Source organism: Anser anser (genome assembly GCF_964211835.1).
Source record: "Anser anser genome assembly, chromosome: Z".
In the NCBI taxonomy this organism is placed as follows: Eukaryota; Metazoa; Chordata; class Aves; order Anseriformes; family Anatidae; genus Anser; species Anser anser.
The window spans coordinates 29,618,360-29,631,914 of NC_139723.1; the positions used below are offsets into that span (position 1 = coordinate 29,618,360).

Genomic DNA, 13,555 nt, shown 5'->3' on the forward strand with positions numbered 1-13,555 from the left:
TTACCAGGTCTGGAAGACTTGCCCCCAGCTGGACTGGGTAAGACAATCTGTGGCCTAGTGATAGTCATTTTTGATTAAATTCTTAAGCACAGCACCTAGAGTGCTGGTACTTTGCCAGAGTTAAAGAAGGACTAGCAGAAAGATAACTACGTATAAACCATTTTCCTGAAGACCAGCTTCAGACAGAATAATGGAAAACGTAATGAAGGGTTTAGTCAACAGAAAAATTGAATTAATGCAAATCAGCATGGCTTGATATGTTCATAGTAAGAATGGCCAAAAAATTGCTTTATTCACTTGCTTATATTAAAAAATGTAGTTGTATAAAAATGGTAAACCTAAGGCTGAGATTAGTAAGGGTGGCTGGTTTACCTTAGAACAGCTGTGCTGGATTTTTGTTTCTGTCTGTCAGCCTTGCCAGTCTTTCGGGAAGAGTTGTGTAACAGCTGCTGAACCATTGTGGTTAATGGCCCAGCATATTAAATTAAACCGACACCTATTTCAGACTACCTTGGTAGTCAGGCAGTAATCTGCAGTGGTTTAGCAGCTGCTGCATGAGCAGCTGAGCCCTTCTCTCATCCTTGGGTGGGAACCTTGTGGAGATGGGAAGGGCAGACAGCTGGGGCTGGCACCCTTACAGCCATGCCAGTGTTAGCCCTAGTCTCCTCCAAGTCAGAACCCTTAGACTTGGCACTTTGCAAAATGTGTTTTGAAGTGTGTTTAAGCTAAACTAATTGGAAAAATCTCAGATATGCAGAAATGACTGTAATTTTTTTCCTGAATTCGGTGTGATAAGCCCACGAAGAAACAATTCCACCTGTAGCCAGCTGTGAATGAATGACTGAAAAATGACAGAATGGTAAAGAATGGTAAGGACAAGATACAGAGCTCAGCACGGGACAACTGGGTAACGCTTGTGGGTATAGAAAGAGATCGAAGTTGATAGTCTTTTCCAACTGTACTAAATTATAATCTAGATATTTATCAATTTTAGTTGCAATGATTACAAATTGTTACCTTAAGATAAACTACATTCTGAAAAATCTCCAATTACAGTGTACAGAAGCACATCTGCTTACCAGTGGTAATAAAACATTAGTGATGGTAATAAAACGTTAAATTTTGTTTGCTTTTTAGAGAGTTGAACAAACATCTCTTTTGCTACTTTCAACAAAGTTTGTAATCTGTAATCAAATTACCTGGAGCCATGGTTGACATTAGTGTTGTTTGATTGACCTTTTTGAAGAAAATAGTTTAGTTTTTTGCCACTGATTTTTGTAGCTGCACAACTTAACTGTTAATAATAGTTATATATAAGTATATATGTATCTATATATCACCCTCAGGCAGCTCACGTAGGTCCCAGAATAATAATTCTATTGAAAAATTTTTAATCGAAATAAATAGGTTGTAGGGAAAAATATTACCTAGCCTTACGTACAGGCAATAAAAGTTCTCTGTTGTTGAAAATGTTCATGGTAGGGTTTTATGTTTCAGATTATTCTTTAGCCTCTTCTGAAAAGACTTAAGACAAATTTGTTGTACAGAAGTTGTTTTATAAAAAACTATGATATGCTAATAATTACATTTTTTTATGGATTAAAAAACAGTAATGGGAGTCTGAAATATTTTCGTAAGAATATTTGATTATTGTATCACAAATTATTGAGCTTGGGGTTCTTAAGTAGAACTTCAGGGCTCTTGAGTACATGTGCTCATCAATTTCAAAGAAAAAAAGAAATGCTCTGATCAATAAGAAATTGTAAGTGCTGAGAAGATACTGTTGTTATTGTTTTGTTTTTGTTTTTTTTTGCCTGCCTGGGATTTGAGACTAAAAAGAGCATATCTAAACTCCCAGTTCCTGGGCAGCTGTTACTTGTGCAGTTTTTATTAATGTGGGAAAATGCATATCTAAATCTTAACAGTACATTTGCATAAATGTAGGCTTCTCATTAATTTTGGTTATAGAGTGTGAAAGAGTTATATCTAGCTTGAAATTCTTCTTTGTGTATATTCACGCGAACTGCTGATTCAGTACAGCATGAAATTTGTTGTCATAATTTCACCTTACTTTGATAAGGGATGGAGAAGAAACCTCTTGAAGCTGAGAATATGGGTAAGGCGCCTAGGAGACCTAGATTTTAGGTGCTTCTTATATCAAGGGAGTTAATATCAAAGTTCCTGTATCCCAGGAGGGTTGTTTCCTGGAGTAAATCTAGAAAAAGGGGTGTCTCCATGATTCCATTCAAGTCATGACCCCTCTGCAAAGAAGACAGAGTGCAAAAGGGACTTTGACTCCGAAGCGTAATAGTGAACTTCCCAAGGGTGGGTCGTGCTCCAGGTGTCATGCATTTTCCTTTAGGATGAATAAAGTAAGTGTGGAACTGGCATTGGAGCGCAGAATTCTTCCCACTCCCTTCCCCTTCACAGGGTGGTGGCTTTGTATGTGGAGCAGAGAGTCATTTAGTCTTGGTTCTTCTGATCCTGGCCCCAAGAGCCTTGAATGTGTTTCTGTGTATGTGTGCAATGGACAAACTTCAGGATGATGGGCCAAGCTTTACCATTCATGCTTTACCATGTGCTGGTAATGTGGTCTCTACCATGAAAAACAGCGTATGTGACTGTGAGTCCTCTCTGCAGAGGGCTCTCGTTCTTCCCTCATGGCAAGTGTTTCAATTACTAAGAAATTACTAGGATGGAGTAAAGTGATACTGCTCATTTCTACTGCTGCCACCAATTTTGTGTTTTAAATTTTTTTTTGTACTCAATTTATTTGGAGCATAAATCCAAGAATTGGTATCTGCAGCTGAACTCTGATGTGATGCATCTAGTTTGAGGCTGTGGGAGACAGCTATTTCTGGAAGACAGGCAGATCTTGGGGTGTGTCCTTCTTTATACCATGTTCTTAGGAGGCAGTGTAAGTGAATGTTCAGAATGACTGTTAAATGGCTTCAGTTTTGGGGTGTTAACTGAATGTCCATGGGACAGCTTGTGTCTCACTGAGCCTTGTGATTTCAGTCTGCCTGAGAGAAGTCTGGTGTTCAGCATCAGAAAGCCTGGGTGTTTGTGGTCATGCATTACCTGTCAGTTTCCTCCATTTTAAAATGAAATAATGAAGTCCTTGGTGAAATGTCTTCACATTTCATTATTTCAAAAGGTGCTGAAAGAATGAATGTAGGAGAAAAAGATACAGATGGATTGAAGATACAGGGAAAAAAAAGTACAGTACGTAGGAGAGATGAATAAAAGTATAGTGTTTTGTGATAAAGTTTAGGAATACAAGACTGGATTTCTGAATTGCTGAGTACCATTCCTTCCTGTGCAGTGAGCTAGGCAAAGATGTTGCTGAATTTACAACTTCTAATGGTAGCTCACGGTCTACGTTGATTAATGACCAATTTATAGCTGTTTCTTCTGTGTCAGTATTGTTTAACATAAATATTTTTCTCCTCCTTGAGCGTTTTCCCCTCCCTGATAATAAAGCGTAGCCATGTGATTACAGCTGTACTTGCTGAAGAAGAAAGGTTTGCCCATCAAGTCTCTTCTCATGAGAGACTCTGCAGTCCCCTGATCATTTAGCATCTTTCTCTGCACCCAGTTGAATTCACTTTTCTTACCTGTACCTTGTAAAATGGCCTGATAACTCCAGGGGTCATGATTGCTTTCCAGGTGTCAGGGTCATGTTGGTAGTGCTCTGGCATACAGTAACCTGACTGCTGCGAGGTTCACGTGACTGCTCCCCACTCACTGCTTGCTTCCAAGTGACAGGATTCCAGCTCACAATTTCACCCCCTTCATACTGCACAGGTCCTCACATTCTTTATGTATTATATGTAGCCCTCTGACCTCATGAAGATTCTGGAATTCATGGCAGCAAGTTTGCTGCCACCCAGCCATTCCTGGTGCCTAGGTTTAAAAGCCAAACATCTACAAGTACCCGTCACAGACTGCTTTTGGTGGAAATTCACTGGTGACCTGGCTCCAGCCCATCAGCTTGGCTTTGAGCGCTGCCCAGTATCATCTTGTCTTTGACTTATTCCTTATCTGCATACAATCTTTCTGCTCATAACGTCATCTGATTTTACATGTGGCACCGTGTCAAATGCTTTGGTGCAGTCAGAGTAGGCCAGATGTATTACTTCTAAAAAGTAGTTTGCTGTTCCCCTCAAACATTTTGGTAGTCTGCCCTTTACAGGCAGGAAAAAAAAATACCTTGGAGGGGTGGGGAGGTGATGTTGTGGTTTAACCCGGCTGGCAGCTAAACACCACACAGCAGTTCGCTCACCCTCCCCCCTCCCTCTCTGGGATGGGGGAGAGAAACGGGAAAGTGAAGCCGGTGAGTTGAGATAAAGACAGTTTATTAAGACAGGAATATAATAATAACAATAATAATAATAGTGATAATGATAATAGTATTAATAATAATAATGTGTAAGAAAACAAGTGATGCACAATGCAATTGCTCACCACCCGCTGACCGATGCCCAGCCTATCCCCGAGCAGCCGGCCCCCCACCCCGGCCAGCCACCCCTGTATATTGTTTAGCATGACATCAGATGGTATGGAATACCCCTTTGGCCAGTTTGGGTCAGCTGTCCTGGGTCTGTCCCCTCCCAGCTCCTGCTGCACCCCTAGCCTGCTCGCTGGCAGGACAGAGCGAGAAGCCGAAAAGTCCTTGGCCTGGTGTAAACACTGCTCTGCAACAATTAAAACATCAGCATGTTATCAGCGCTCTTCTCATCCTAATCCAAAACATAGCACCCTACCAGCTACTATGAGGAAAAATTAACTCTGTCCTAACTGGAACCAGGACAGGTGAGTAAATGTCTGCGTGCCCCAAGGAAGCCCAGGTGCCTTAGCCAGTGGAGTGTCAAGAGTCACTGTAAGCAGTGCCTACATGGCCCGCAGTCTGTTTTTCGGTCCAGCTTTCCATGCTGTTGCAGCCTTTTGGGTGGTGTAGGGAGGGTGTTTTTTGTAGCAGGGACCCCTGCAGCAAGTGCTGGAGTGGTGTGGCACTGGGATTGCAGAACCAAGGTGGAAACTCTGCCTTTCCCTTGTGTGGTGGTGTCTGTGCCAGCACCAGGTACTGCCCTTCGCCTCTCCTCTAATGCTTCAAGTAATAACACAGGGATATGCAGGTAGTGGATTCAGGCTTCAGCCCTGTATTCCCCCAAGCCTTGTTCTGTGACCAAAACCTTGTCATGTTACCAAAACATATGTTGTGTTGATTTTTTTGATTTTGTTTTGTTTTTGGGGAGGGGAGGTTCTCTTTAAAATTCCTGTAGTACCATGCAATGTTACGTGAATGCCGCTGTAGTGCAGAGCAGCTGCCAGGCATTGCTGCATTTCACATTTGTGCCAGCGGCCTGCAGCGCCTTACCAGCCAGCAGCAGTGAGCTTCTTGCTGTTCTCTGGCTCCCAGTTACAATACAATGCTAATTTTTATAACTACTAGAATTGGAAACATCTACAAGCTATCTACCTTTCCCCGGGTTTGTGCAGAATTGTCCTTGCATTTTATGCTCTGAAAAGAAATATAAATTATAGCTTTTAGTTTTACTAATAAGAATGCAAAAATAGTAGTTACTAAATAAATACATCCATGAAGTGGAACAGAAGCAGTCTGGCATTGTTTTTTCATTAAAACTCTCTTTAACAGCTTTCCACCTTTTAGGTGAAACTGGTGGTAAAAGCACAGAATTCATGAAATAATTCTCTCGAAGTCAGGTCTCCCTTAAAGCATGACCAAATTGTGTAAAAAAAAAAAAAAAAAAAAAAAAATTTCTTCAGCTTATTTATAGTGTCATGGAAATCACAATTCCATAAATGGTAGGCTTCTTCCTTGGCCTTTCTGTAATGATGACAGATGTTTAGGACACGAAGATCTGTTTCTTGAAAAAGAAAGAAGCTAGTCATATCAAATACACTACAGCTTTTGTTATTTTTCCTGTTTTCAATGGTATACATTCTTCCTTATATTTCATTCAGTTTAAATTCAGAAAAATTAATTTTCAAATTTTATATTGGGGAACTAAATGAAACCTCTTACGGTAATTTTACTTACCTTTTAGTTGACTTGATAATTCAATTAAGATTTATCTGGAAGAGCAAACTTGATTATATAAGGAGTTACACAAGCAGGAATGTCAAAGGCTTAACGAGAGTATACACAGAAAATGCTCGCTTGCTAGTGTAGTTTTCAGGATAGCTTGCAAGCTGTATTTGCAATATGTTCCAGAAGTTTAGAAAAACTGCTGAATAGGAGGTTTTAGTTGTTTCATGTTTTCCAAAGTATTGAAGTAACAATGAAAAGGAATCCTGTCCTGTGAAGTTATGTTTTTCTCTTTTGGGTTTAACATCCTGTACCTAGGAAATTCTCACTATGATGTTAGAAGGGTAACTTGTACTTACATGAAGTGGTGGGCTTCTTGTTATTCTGATGAATAAGAAATTGATCATTTTAGCTGTAAAGAGCTTTGATCATGGTTAGCCATGTTTAGTTATATTGTTTGTTAGGGGAAGAACTTCACTTTTTTGGTATTTGAAAAGTGGGAAACAATTTGAATTTTTATCATTTAGTTTTTTCTCCTTTGTAACAGCTGAGTAATTTTGACTTAAGACTCTGTTACGATACTAACCAGAATAACGCCTTTTGAAAAGGCATGTATGACCTATTAGCACAATCACTGTAAAAACAGCATGGTTTGTGCCGTAACTTTCCTAACCTCTTGCCGTAACTTTTCTGCTGTGCAATATGACCACTTCTTGGGTTTATATTGCATGAATATTTCCTTTAATCTTCATTGCTTGGAGTTGTTTTTTCTTTTTTTTTAACAAAACACTCCATTACTAGCACATTTATGCTTTTATTCTGTTAAAATTTGTCAGTATTTACAGTTCTCTTTTCACACAACATCTCCATTAATCTGGTCTGTTCTAAGGAATCTTGAGCCACTGGACTGACCACCTTTTGTTTCATAAAACCTGTAGGTAGGCGGCATCTTCTAGATATGTTTGGCAGTGCTAGTTGGTTATATATAAATGATTAAATATGGTCTATTATCTCTATAGTTTTTTATTGCTAGAATTGAAGTGCCAATAAAAGGAATGTTATTACATGATGCTGTGATTTTCCTTCATGTGTTCTGGGTTTCCCTTATACCTAATGCAGTCATTAGTGAACTACCTTCATAAGCTTAATCATGTGTATCAAAGGGAAGCCCGTTGGAAAAAGCCTTTGAACTGGCATTCGTTTTAGGCACGGACAGTTTTGTTTAATGGGTTTAAATTAAATGTTTAGAAAGTTCAGTGGTAAGTGGGACCGAGAAAATTTTACAGTTAGATAAATCTGGGTTTTTTGTTTGCTTTGTTAAAATGCTCGTGTTTAGTATCTTCTCTTATTTTTTAGGGCTGAGGGTAGCCCAGGATGGCAGCAGCTTCCTATGATCAGTTGTTAAAACAAGTTGAGGCATTAAAAATGGAGAACTCCAACCTTCGACAGGAGCTAGAGGACAACTCAAATCACCTAACAAAACTGGAAACTGAGGCATCTAACATGAAGGTATTGCAAGTGCTATCTATCCTTTGTGAATTATTGTTTCTGTTGATGCCTTTTGTGTTTGATTGTGTGTGTTTCAATGGACTGGTGGTAGTTCAACAATTTCAGTGTGCTTCAAGATTCCTATAAGACTTCATTTACAGGCCGTGTAAGGGAATCAAATTTACTTAATTAATCAAATTTACTTAATAAAATGTACTGTTTTTTGTTGTGTTTTTTTTTTAATTTGGAAATCAAAATATTTCAAAACTGTTTTTAGAAGCTCCTTCAAGCGTTCTAGCTTTTTTCATGGTGTATCATAATTAAGTATTACCATTTTACCACTGCCGTACTTGCCAGCAGAAAGTCATGGGAGAGGCTGGAGACTATCAGTGTTTTAAGGTAAGTTTAATAATTTTGGGGTTTATTAGAGTTACAATATATAGCATCCCCCCAAAAAAAGTTCATTTTAAAATAAGACCAGAAGCCTCTCCCAAGGCCTAAATTCATACAATAATTTCATCCAAATAATTCATACAATAATTTCATCCACATCTATCTATCTAATAATTTCTTATGTCTAGGTGTAGGCTTTCAGAGTGACCTATCCAGGACAAAACACTAGGCGAAAATGGATTTTAGACTGATTTTGATAAACTGGAAGATATATAACAGCTGCATCTGTGTGACAATGACCCTGAAGAAGGCAGAACTTCAGAAACATTCTAGCAGCATTAATAGGGTGCCCTTCTTGAGCTGACAAATCTTGCTTCTTTTTGCTAACAGCCAGCAGAACCAGAGCACTTTTGGTACCAAAGTTAATACTGTTATCTCTGCAAATGCTACTGCATAGCATAGGCTAGCTCTAAATATTAAACAACATTTGTGGACAGTAGTGTCTATCTCCTTGCATTCCCATCTTCGTATCATTGACTTACTGTTACCTTTAGCTGATCTTTATTTTTTAATACTGTAATCTGATTACTATAGCAATTAAAAAAAAAATACTTTTAATTGAACTTTCCTTTCCTCCAGCATGTGGAATGACCTATATTCTCTGTCAGAAGGATTTTTTTAAATTCTGAATCATTGTCATTAGAAATTACAACACTTAAAAAGAACTACAATTTTTTCGGTTATATTTAAACCTTACGTTGCAGGGTAAAATGCAAATCTCTCTTCTACCTAAACTGAGATGAAGTAATAGTCTGTAACACACCGGCTACCTGAAACTGTATTTGGTATTAGCAACTGTGAAAAAGAACTGTTTGCTTGCTTAATTCTCTATCTGAAAGCTAGATCTGTTACTTACACTGTTTTTCTTAAGATAATATTATAACAAAGCTATCAGTAACTTCCCATCTCTCTCTGTCACTGCTGTCTAAAATTTCCTTTACTGCAGGGAGTGAAGAATGGGATAAATGATCTTCACAGTTTTGAAAAGGCAAAAACAAAAATACCTTTTTTCCCTTGCTTGTTCCCATACAGCTCTTTTTGTGTGTGTGTGTAGATAAATTTCCAGTGACATAGAGACAGGCATTAATGCCTCTAGGGCATTAATTCGGGATGTGGGACAGCCTTATTCCCTTACTTAAAATCTCGTGGATCACCAAACTGAAAGCGGTTCTATCACACTCTACAGAAAAGTGTTTATGCTTGTATTCCAAGTAGGTACCTCATATTTTCTCTCCTTAAATGACAAACTGGATATGAGGAATTTATCCTAAAACACCTCCAACTCAAGTGTCAAGCTCAGGGTTTCTTTTCATTTTGGAGGAAGGAGGTTGTTTAGACTAATCTGACTTTTTTTTCCCCATATTCTATCAGAAGATCCCGGGCATATCTGGTCCTCATGAGTGTTTGCTTCTGGACCCGAAGCAAGATGCCATTTCTTTCTCTTGTTTGTTTCAGACATATTTGAAAAGGATTGAAACCTTGCTTTGTCTTCCTTATGTTGAATGTAAAGGATATTATGGGAATCATCTTAGGTACTGGAGCGTGTGGGTGAAAAAGTTTGATGGGGATCCTGCAGGATTCTGTTCAGTCGGGAGACAATTTTAGTATTGTACGTTTTCAGAGAAAGTACATAGTGGCTTTGTACCACTGAAAGAAGCTGCTTTATTCATGGTTTATATGGTTCCAGTGCCATGATTAGGGATAATTGCAAGAAAAGTAATTAGAAGAAACAGGGAAGTGTAGATAGAAAGCCTCTGGGCTACCATATAAGTAGTTAAACTCCAAATACTTTCAAACTCTAGTCCTTTGGGATGGCACATAAGCACTGTAGAGCTGTAGCCACTCCTCCTGCGAAGTGCAGTCCCAAACATGAAAGGGATAAAGGGAGTGGTAGTGGGGCAGATGAGTTGTGGTTCCATGACATTATGTGCAGCAGTGTTGTCGTTGTTACACCATTCATTTTGATCTGTAGAAATATTTTGTAGTATTTCTTCAGACTGTGCTAGTATGTTTGCCTATTCTGCCTTATATTCTTTAATCAGTCATGGAAGGCAATCATTGGGAGGAGCATTTTAAAGACAACATTCAATATCTTTAAAGAAATTGATTTTGAAAGTAGTAGTGTTAAAATGTTGTGCAAGTATACCTCATTTTTATAATCTCTCCATTTCAGAAATGTAAGATAATCATACTGGAATTAAAAGCTTAACATGAGCTCATCTTTCAGCAGTAGTTTACAATAAATGCATCTGTCCTGTATTAGAACAACGTCTGCATCTGAATGCTTCATTTTTAAAGCTAAATTTCATAATTATAAGGGAAAACTGTTCTTTGCTGACCAAAAAAGAACTTGAGGGGTAAACAAAAAGATGAATGCTATCTGGGTGCCAAAATGATTTATAAAACAGTGTATACTTTGTTCTTTATTTTGTGTTGTCTTAGAGATTAACTGTTCAAACAAAAGAAATCCCTCAGAGTATTATGACTAACTTGGGAAATTCTGTCGTTACTGTTCGCTTACTGTCAGATGAAATACAGCAGTTCTGTGTGATAAAATGTTCTCTCTAAATAAACAAATAATGCTGTTTGATGGTCAATGAATTAATGATGTTGGACCATAAACTGTTCTTTTATGTTTAAGTGTGTAGGTGTAGATAGTAAGCATAACCACATAAAACACAGACTGTGGACAAATTTAGGAAAAAATGGACTAGCAAATTTGAGCTCAAAACCTGTAATATTCTTGAAGAGACAAAAAGCAGTCCAGCATGTACACAGAGTTATAGTCTAAGCTCTACTACTACTCGCCTGTAAATGTACAACTCTGTCAGAAAAAGACCTCAATTTTTAAGGCATAAATTGCGAGTGAAGACTGTCCTACCTGGTTTATGTGAAGAACAGCTGTTAAGGATGGTACATTTTTTCATATAATACTGAATTCATATTAATATTTTTCCCCATATAAGTTCTGTGTGAAAGTGGTTACTTTTAATTTAATCTCAGATACGTAAAAGCTTGCAAAAGAATAACTTCCGTTATGTTTGATTTCCATGCTTGCTCTGTCTCTGGTTGGATTTCATTCTAAAATAATAATTTTGTGTTGTCTTGTGTAAGAAAGATGCCAGCTTTATTACGTGCACTGCTCTGTGAGCAAAATGTCTTCCCTTTTGTGTTTATATAGCAAATTTAAAATTGTTTTCCGTATTATTTTCCAGCTCACTTAATGTCCTCTATACTTTGTCTACATGTATCAATACAAAATAGATTCAGATATCATGATTTTTTTGAGAAGTGTTCTAAGTAGCTGAATCTACATGGTAAAGAAACAAAGCAATGGTTAAACTTCTGTTCTATGGAATCTTTTTTTCTTTTCATGTACATAAAACACACTTTTCATATTTTTAAAATTTTTACATTTATTTTTTGGAGTTTTTTTGGCAGATCATTACCTTCATATAAATATTTTAGTTGTAATAATTTTCTGTGTTTTTTGTTGTTTTTGTTGTTTTTATTTTTCATTGTTTGTTTACAGAATTCAGATTTAAAAGACGAACTCCTAGAGAGCTAGTTACTGTGATGTTCAGTGTGGGTCCAAAGAGTGGTTTATTTTTGACATGGAAAGTATTTGTGTTTTTTTCTGTAAATTAGCAGGGTAGTAAACCTTACGATGCTTTTTATTGGTGGATTGGAACAGATTTTGACTAAACAAAAAAAAATAGTGCTGAAATTTTGAGAATTTTGATTTTGAATATGTTTGTACAAGGTTTAGATAATTGAAAGTAGCTGCAAAAGATGCTTCAAGACAATATAATATTACCAGATTTATTTTAGGTTTGTGTATGCTTTGTGCAGTTGATTAATTAATACTTTAAATTAGCTGAATTAAAGGTCAGTGGTGTGCTATACAAGATGCCATGGTGCCTGTTCCATGTGTAGTGGTCATGCTGGACTTGTGAGAATATGGGAAAGCTTATTTCTTAAAAGAGCTGAGTGTGATTTTTATATATAAAAAAAAAAAACTTGCCTTTTATTTTCTCTGCAAATATAACTTCCTATCATTCTTTCTGTGACTATTTAAAGAGATGAACATACAGATCCTTAGCAAGAATAGCAGAGTCACTAGCAAGATGGCAACATAAGAGAACAGTAACAATAGCTTGGTTGTTTCATGAAAAAGCTGGAATCTTAAAAATGCACTGCTTCCAGCTTGGAGTCTGTTTATAAAAACAGGAGATGGATGTTCAGAATGTTTCAGGGGCAGACTCACTGGCGGTGTTTTGTCATTGTTACACTTTTTGCTTAGGAACTCTTTGTCAAGGTGTGGAAGCGGGCTTTTGCCTTAAGAGTTTAAACAACAGCAACAACAAATAATGCTGATTTTTTTACACCAAGAATACCAGTGATTGAATCACATCCTTTTTTAGAAAAGTTTACTCTTGCAGAAACATAAAAATTCAGATGTTATTGGCACCCTTTATTCCTCATATGCACATTTTAAGGTTTGGTTCAAAGCGTCTGCCAAGAGAAAGCAGTTACATATTTTGAAAGAGGCTTTTATCTAATGCTTTCCTGATTATCTAAACGGGTGATTGCATATTTTTTTAACTTGCCTTCCTCATTTACTGGTCAGACTATCTCCTGCTTAGCCACTATTTCTTGATACTTAACCATGAGAACCTGCTTTATTCTGATCAGTTGTCTCTCTGATCATCAGTGTTAATGATCCTCATTGTAAAGCACAGAAGATGCCAAGAAGTTTTTCTGTTTCTGGCACAGGAATCCATTTCAATGTATCATGATAATCCATGTGTTCGCAAATCAGAATTTGAAGCCTGTCGTATTTGAAGCCTGACAGAAATCCCTGAAACATACTGCTTACAAATTTTGTCACATGTTGTATGCATACATGGTGTGTATCTTCCTAGACATAAGTTTAGTCAGGTAAACGGTGGATACATACGATTAATGGATACCCATATTTGTAATCCCATCTTCAGTAACCTATCAGCGGTTTTTACTATAAAATACCTGAAATTGTATATTTTACTACTGTGTCAGATAAACAGGTCTTTCCCATCACTTTCCAAAAGGAGAGTGTTTGTTGCTTCAACTTGCTTTTTTCCCTTTTTCTTTTATCTTTGGAAAAAAGATTTATAGCTGACATCACAGAGTAGAGTATTTCAGCAAGGCATACAGCAATAAAAAAAACCTGAATGACGTTAAAATATGAAAGTAAAATATTCGGTACACAGAAGAGAAACACATTAGAATAGATGTATTTGATCTGGAATTCCTATTAGTGAATAGGGTAGTAAGCAAGGGTAGTAAGCAAACTGCAGTGTAACTGTGAAATGCTTGTATTTGAATCTTAAATTTTAGTATGGTAGGTATGTCTTTGTGCTTTCTGTCACAGACTGGAATACTAGCATTATTTCCAGAGCAGTCACTGGAAATCTGATTTCCAAGTGTTACGAGGTATCTGATACTTTCACAAAGGGATTGGGACAAGTATAATAGAGTGGGTTGTAATTGTTTGATAACTAAAAGCAGTGTAGTAATATT

At 37.3% G+C, this 13,555-nt stretch overlaps 1 protein-coding gene across 4 annotated transcripts in view; it reads left to right on the plus strand.

Moving 5' to 3' along the window:
• The window catches only part of APC (APC regulator of WNT signaling pathway), a 90,626-nt gene that overhangs the window by 23,187 nt on the left and 53,884 nt on the right, over positions 1–13,555 (plus strand). For all 4 annotated transcript variants that reach the window (XM_083818929.1, XM_083818927.1, XM_083818928.1 and 1 more), the window contains exon 2: positions 7,409–7,561. In XM_083818929.1, the coding sequence (XP_083675055.1) occupies positions 7,427–7,561 (135 nt within the window). In that variant the 5' untranslated portion in view covers positions 7,409–7,426. The remainder of the gene's footprint in view (positions 1–7,408; positions 7,562–13,555) is intronic.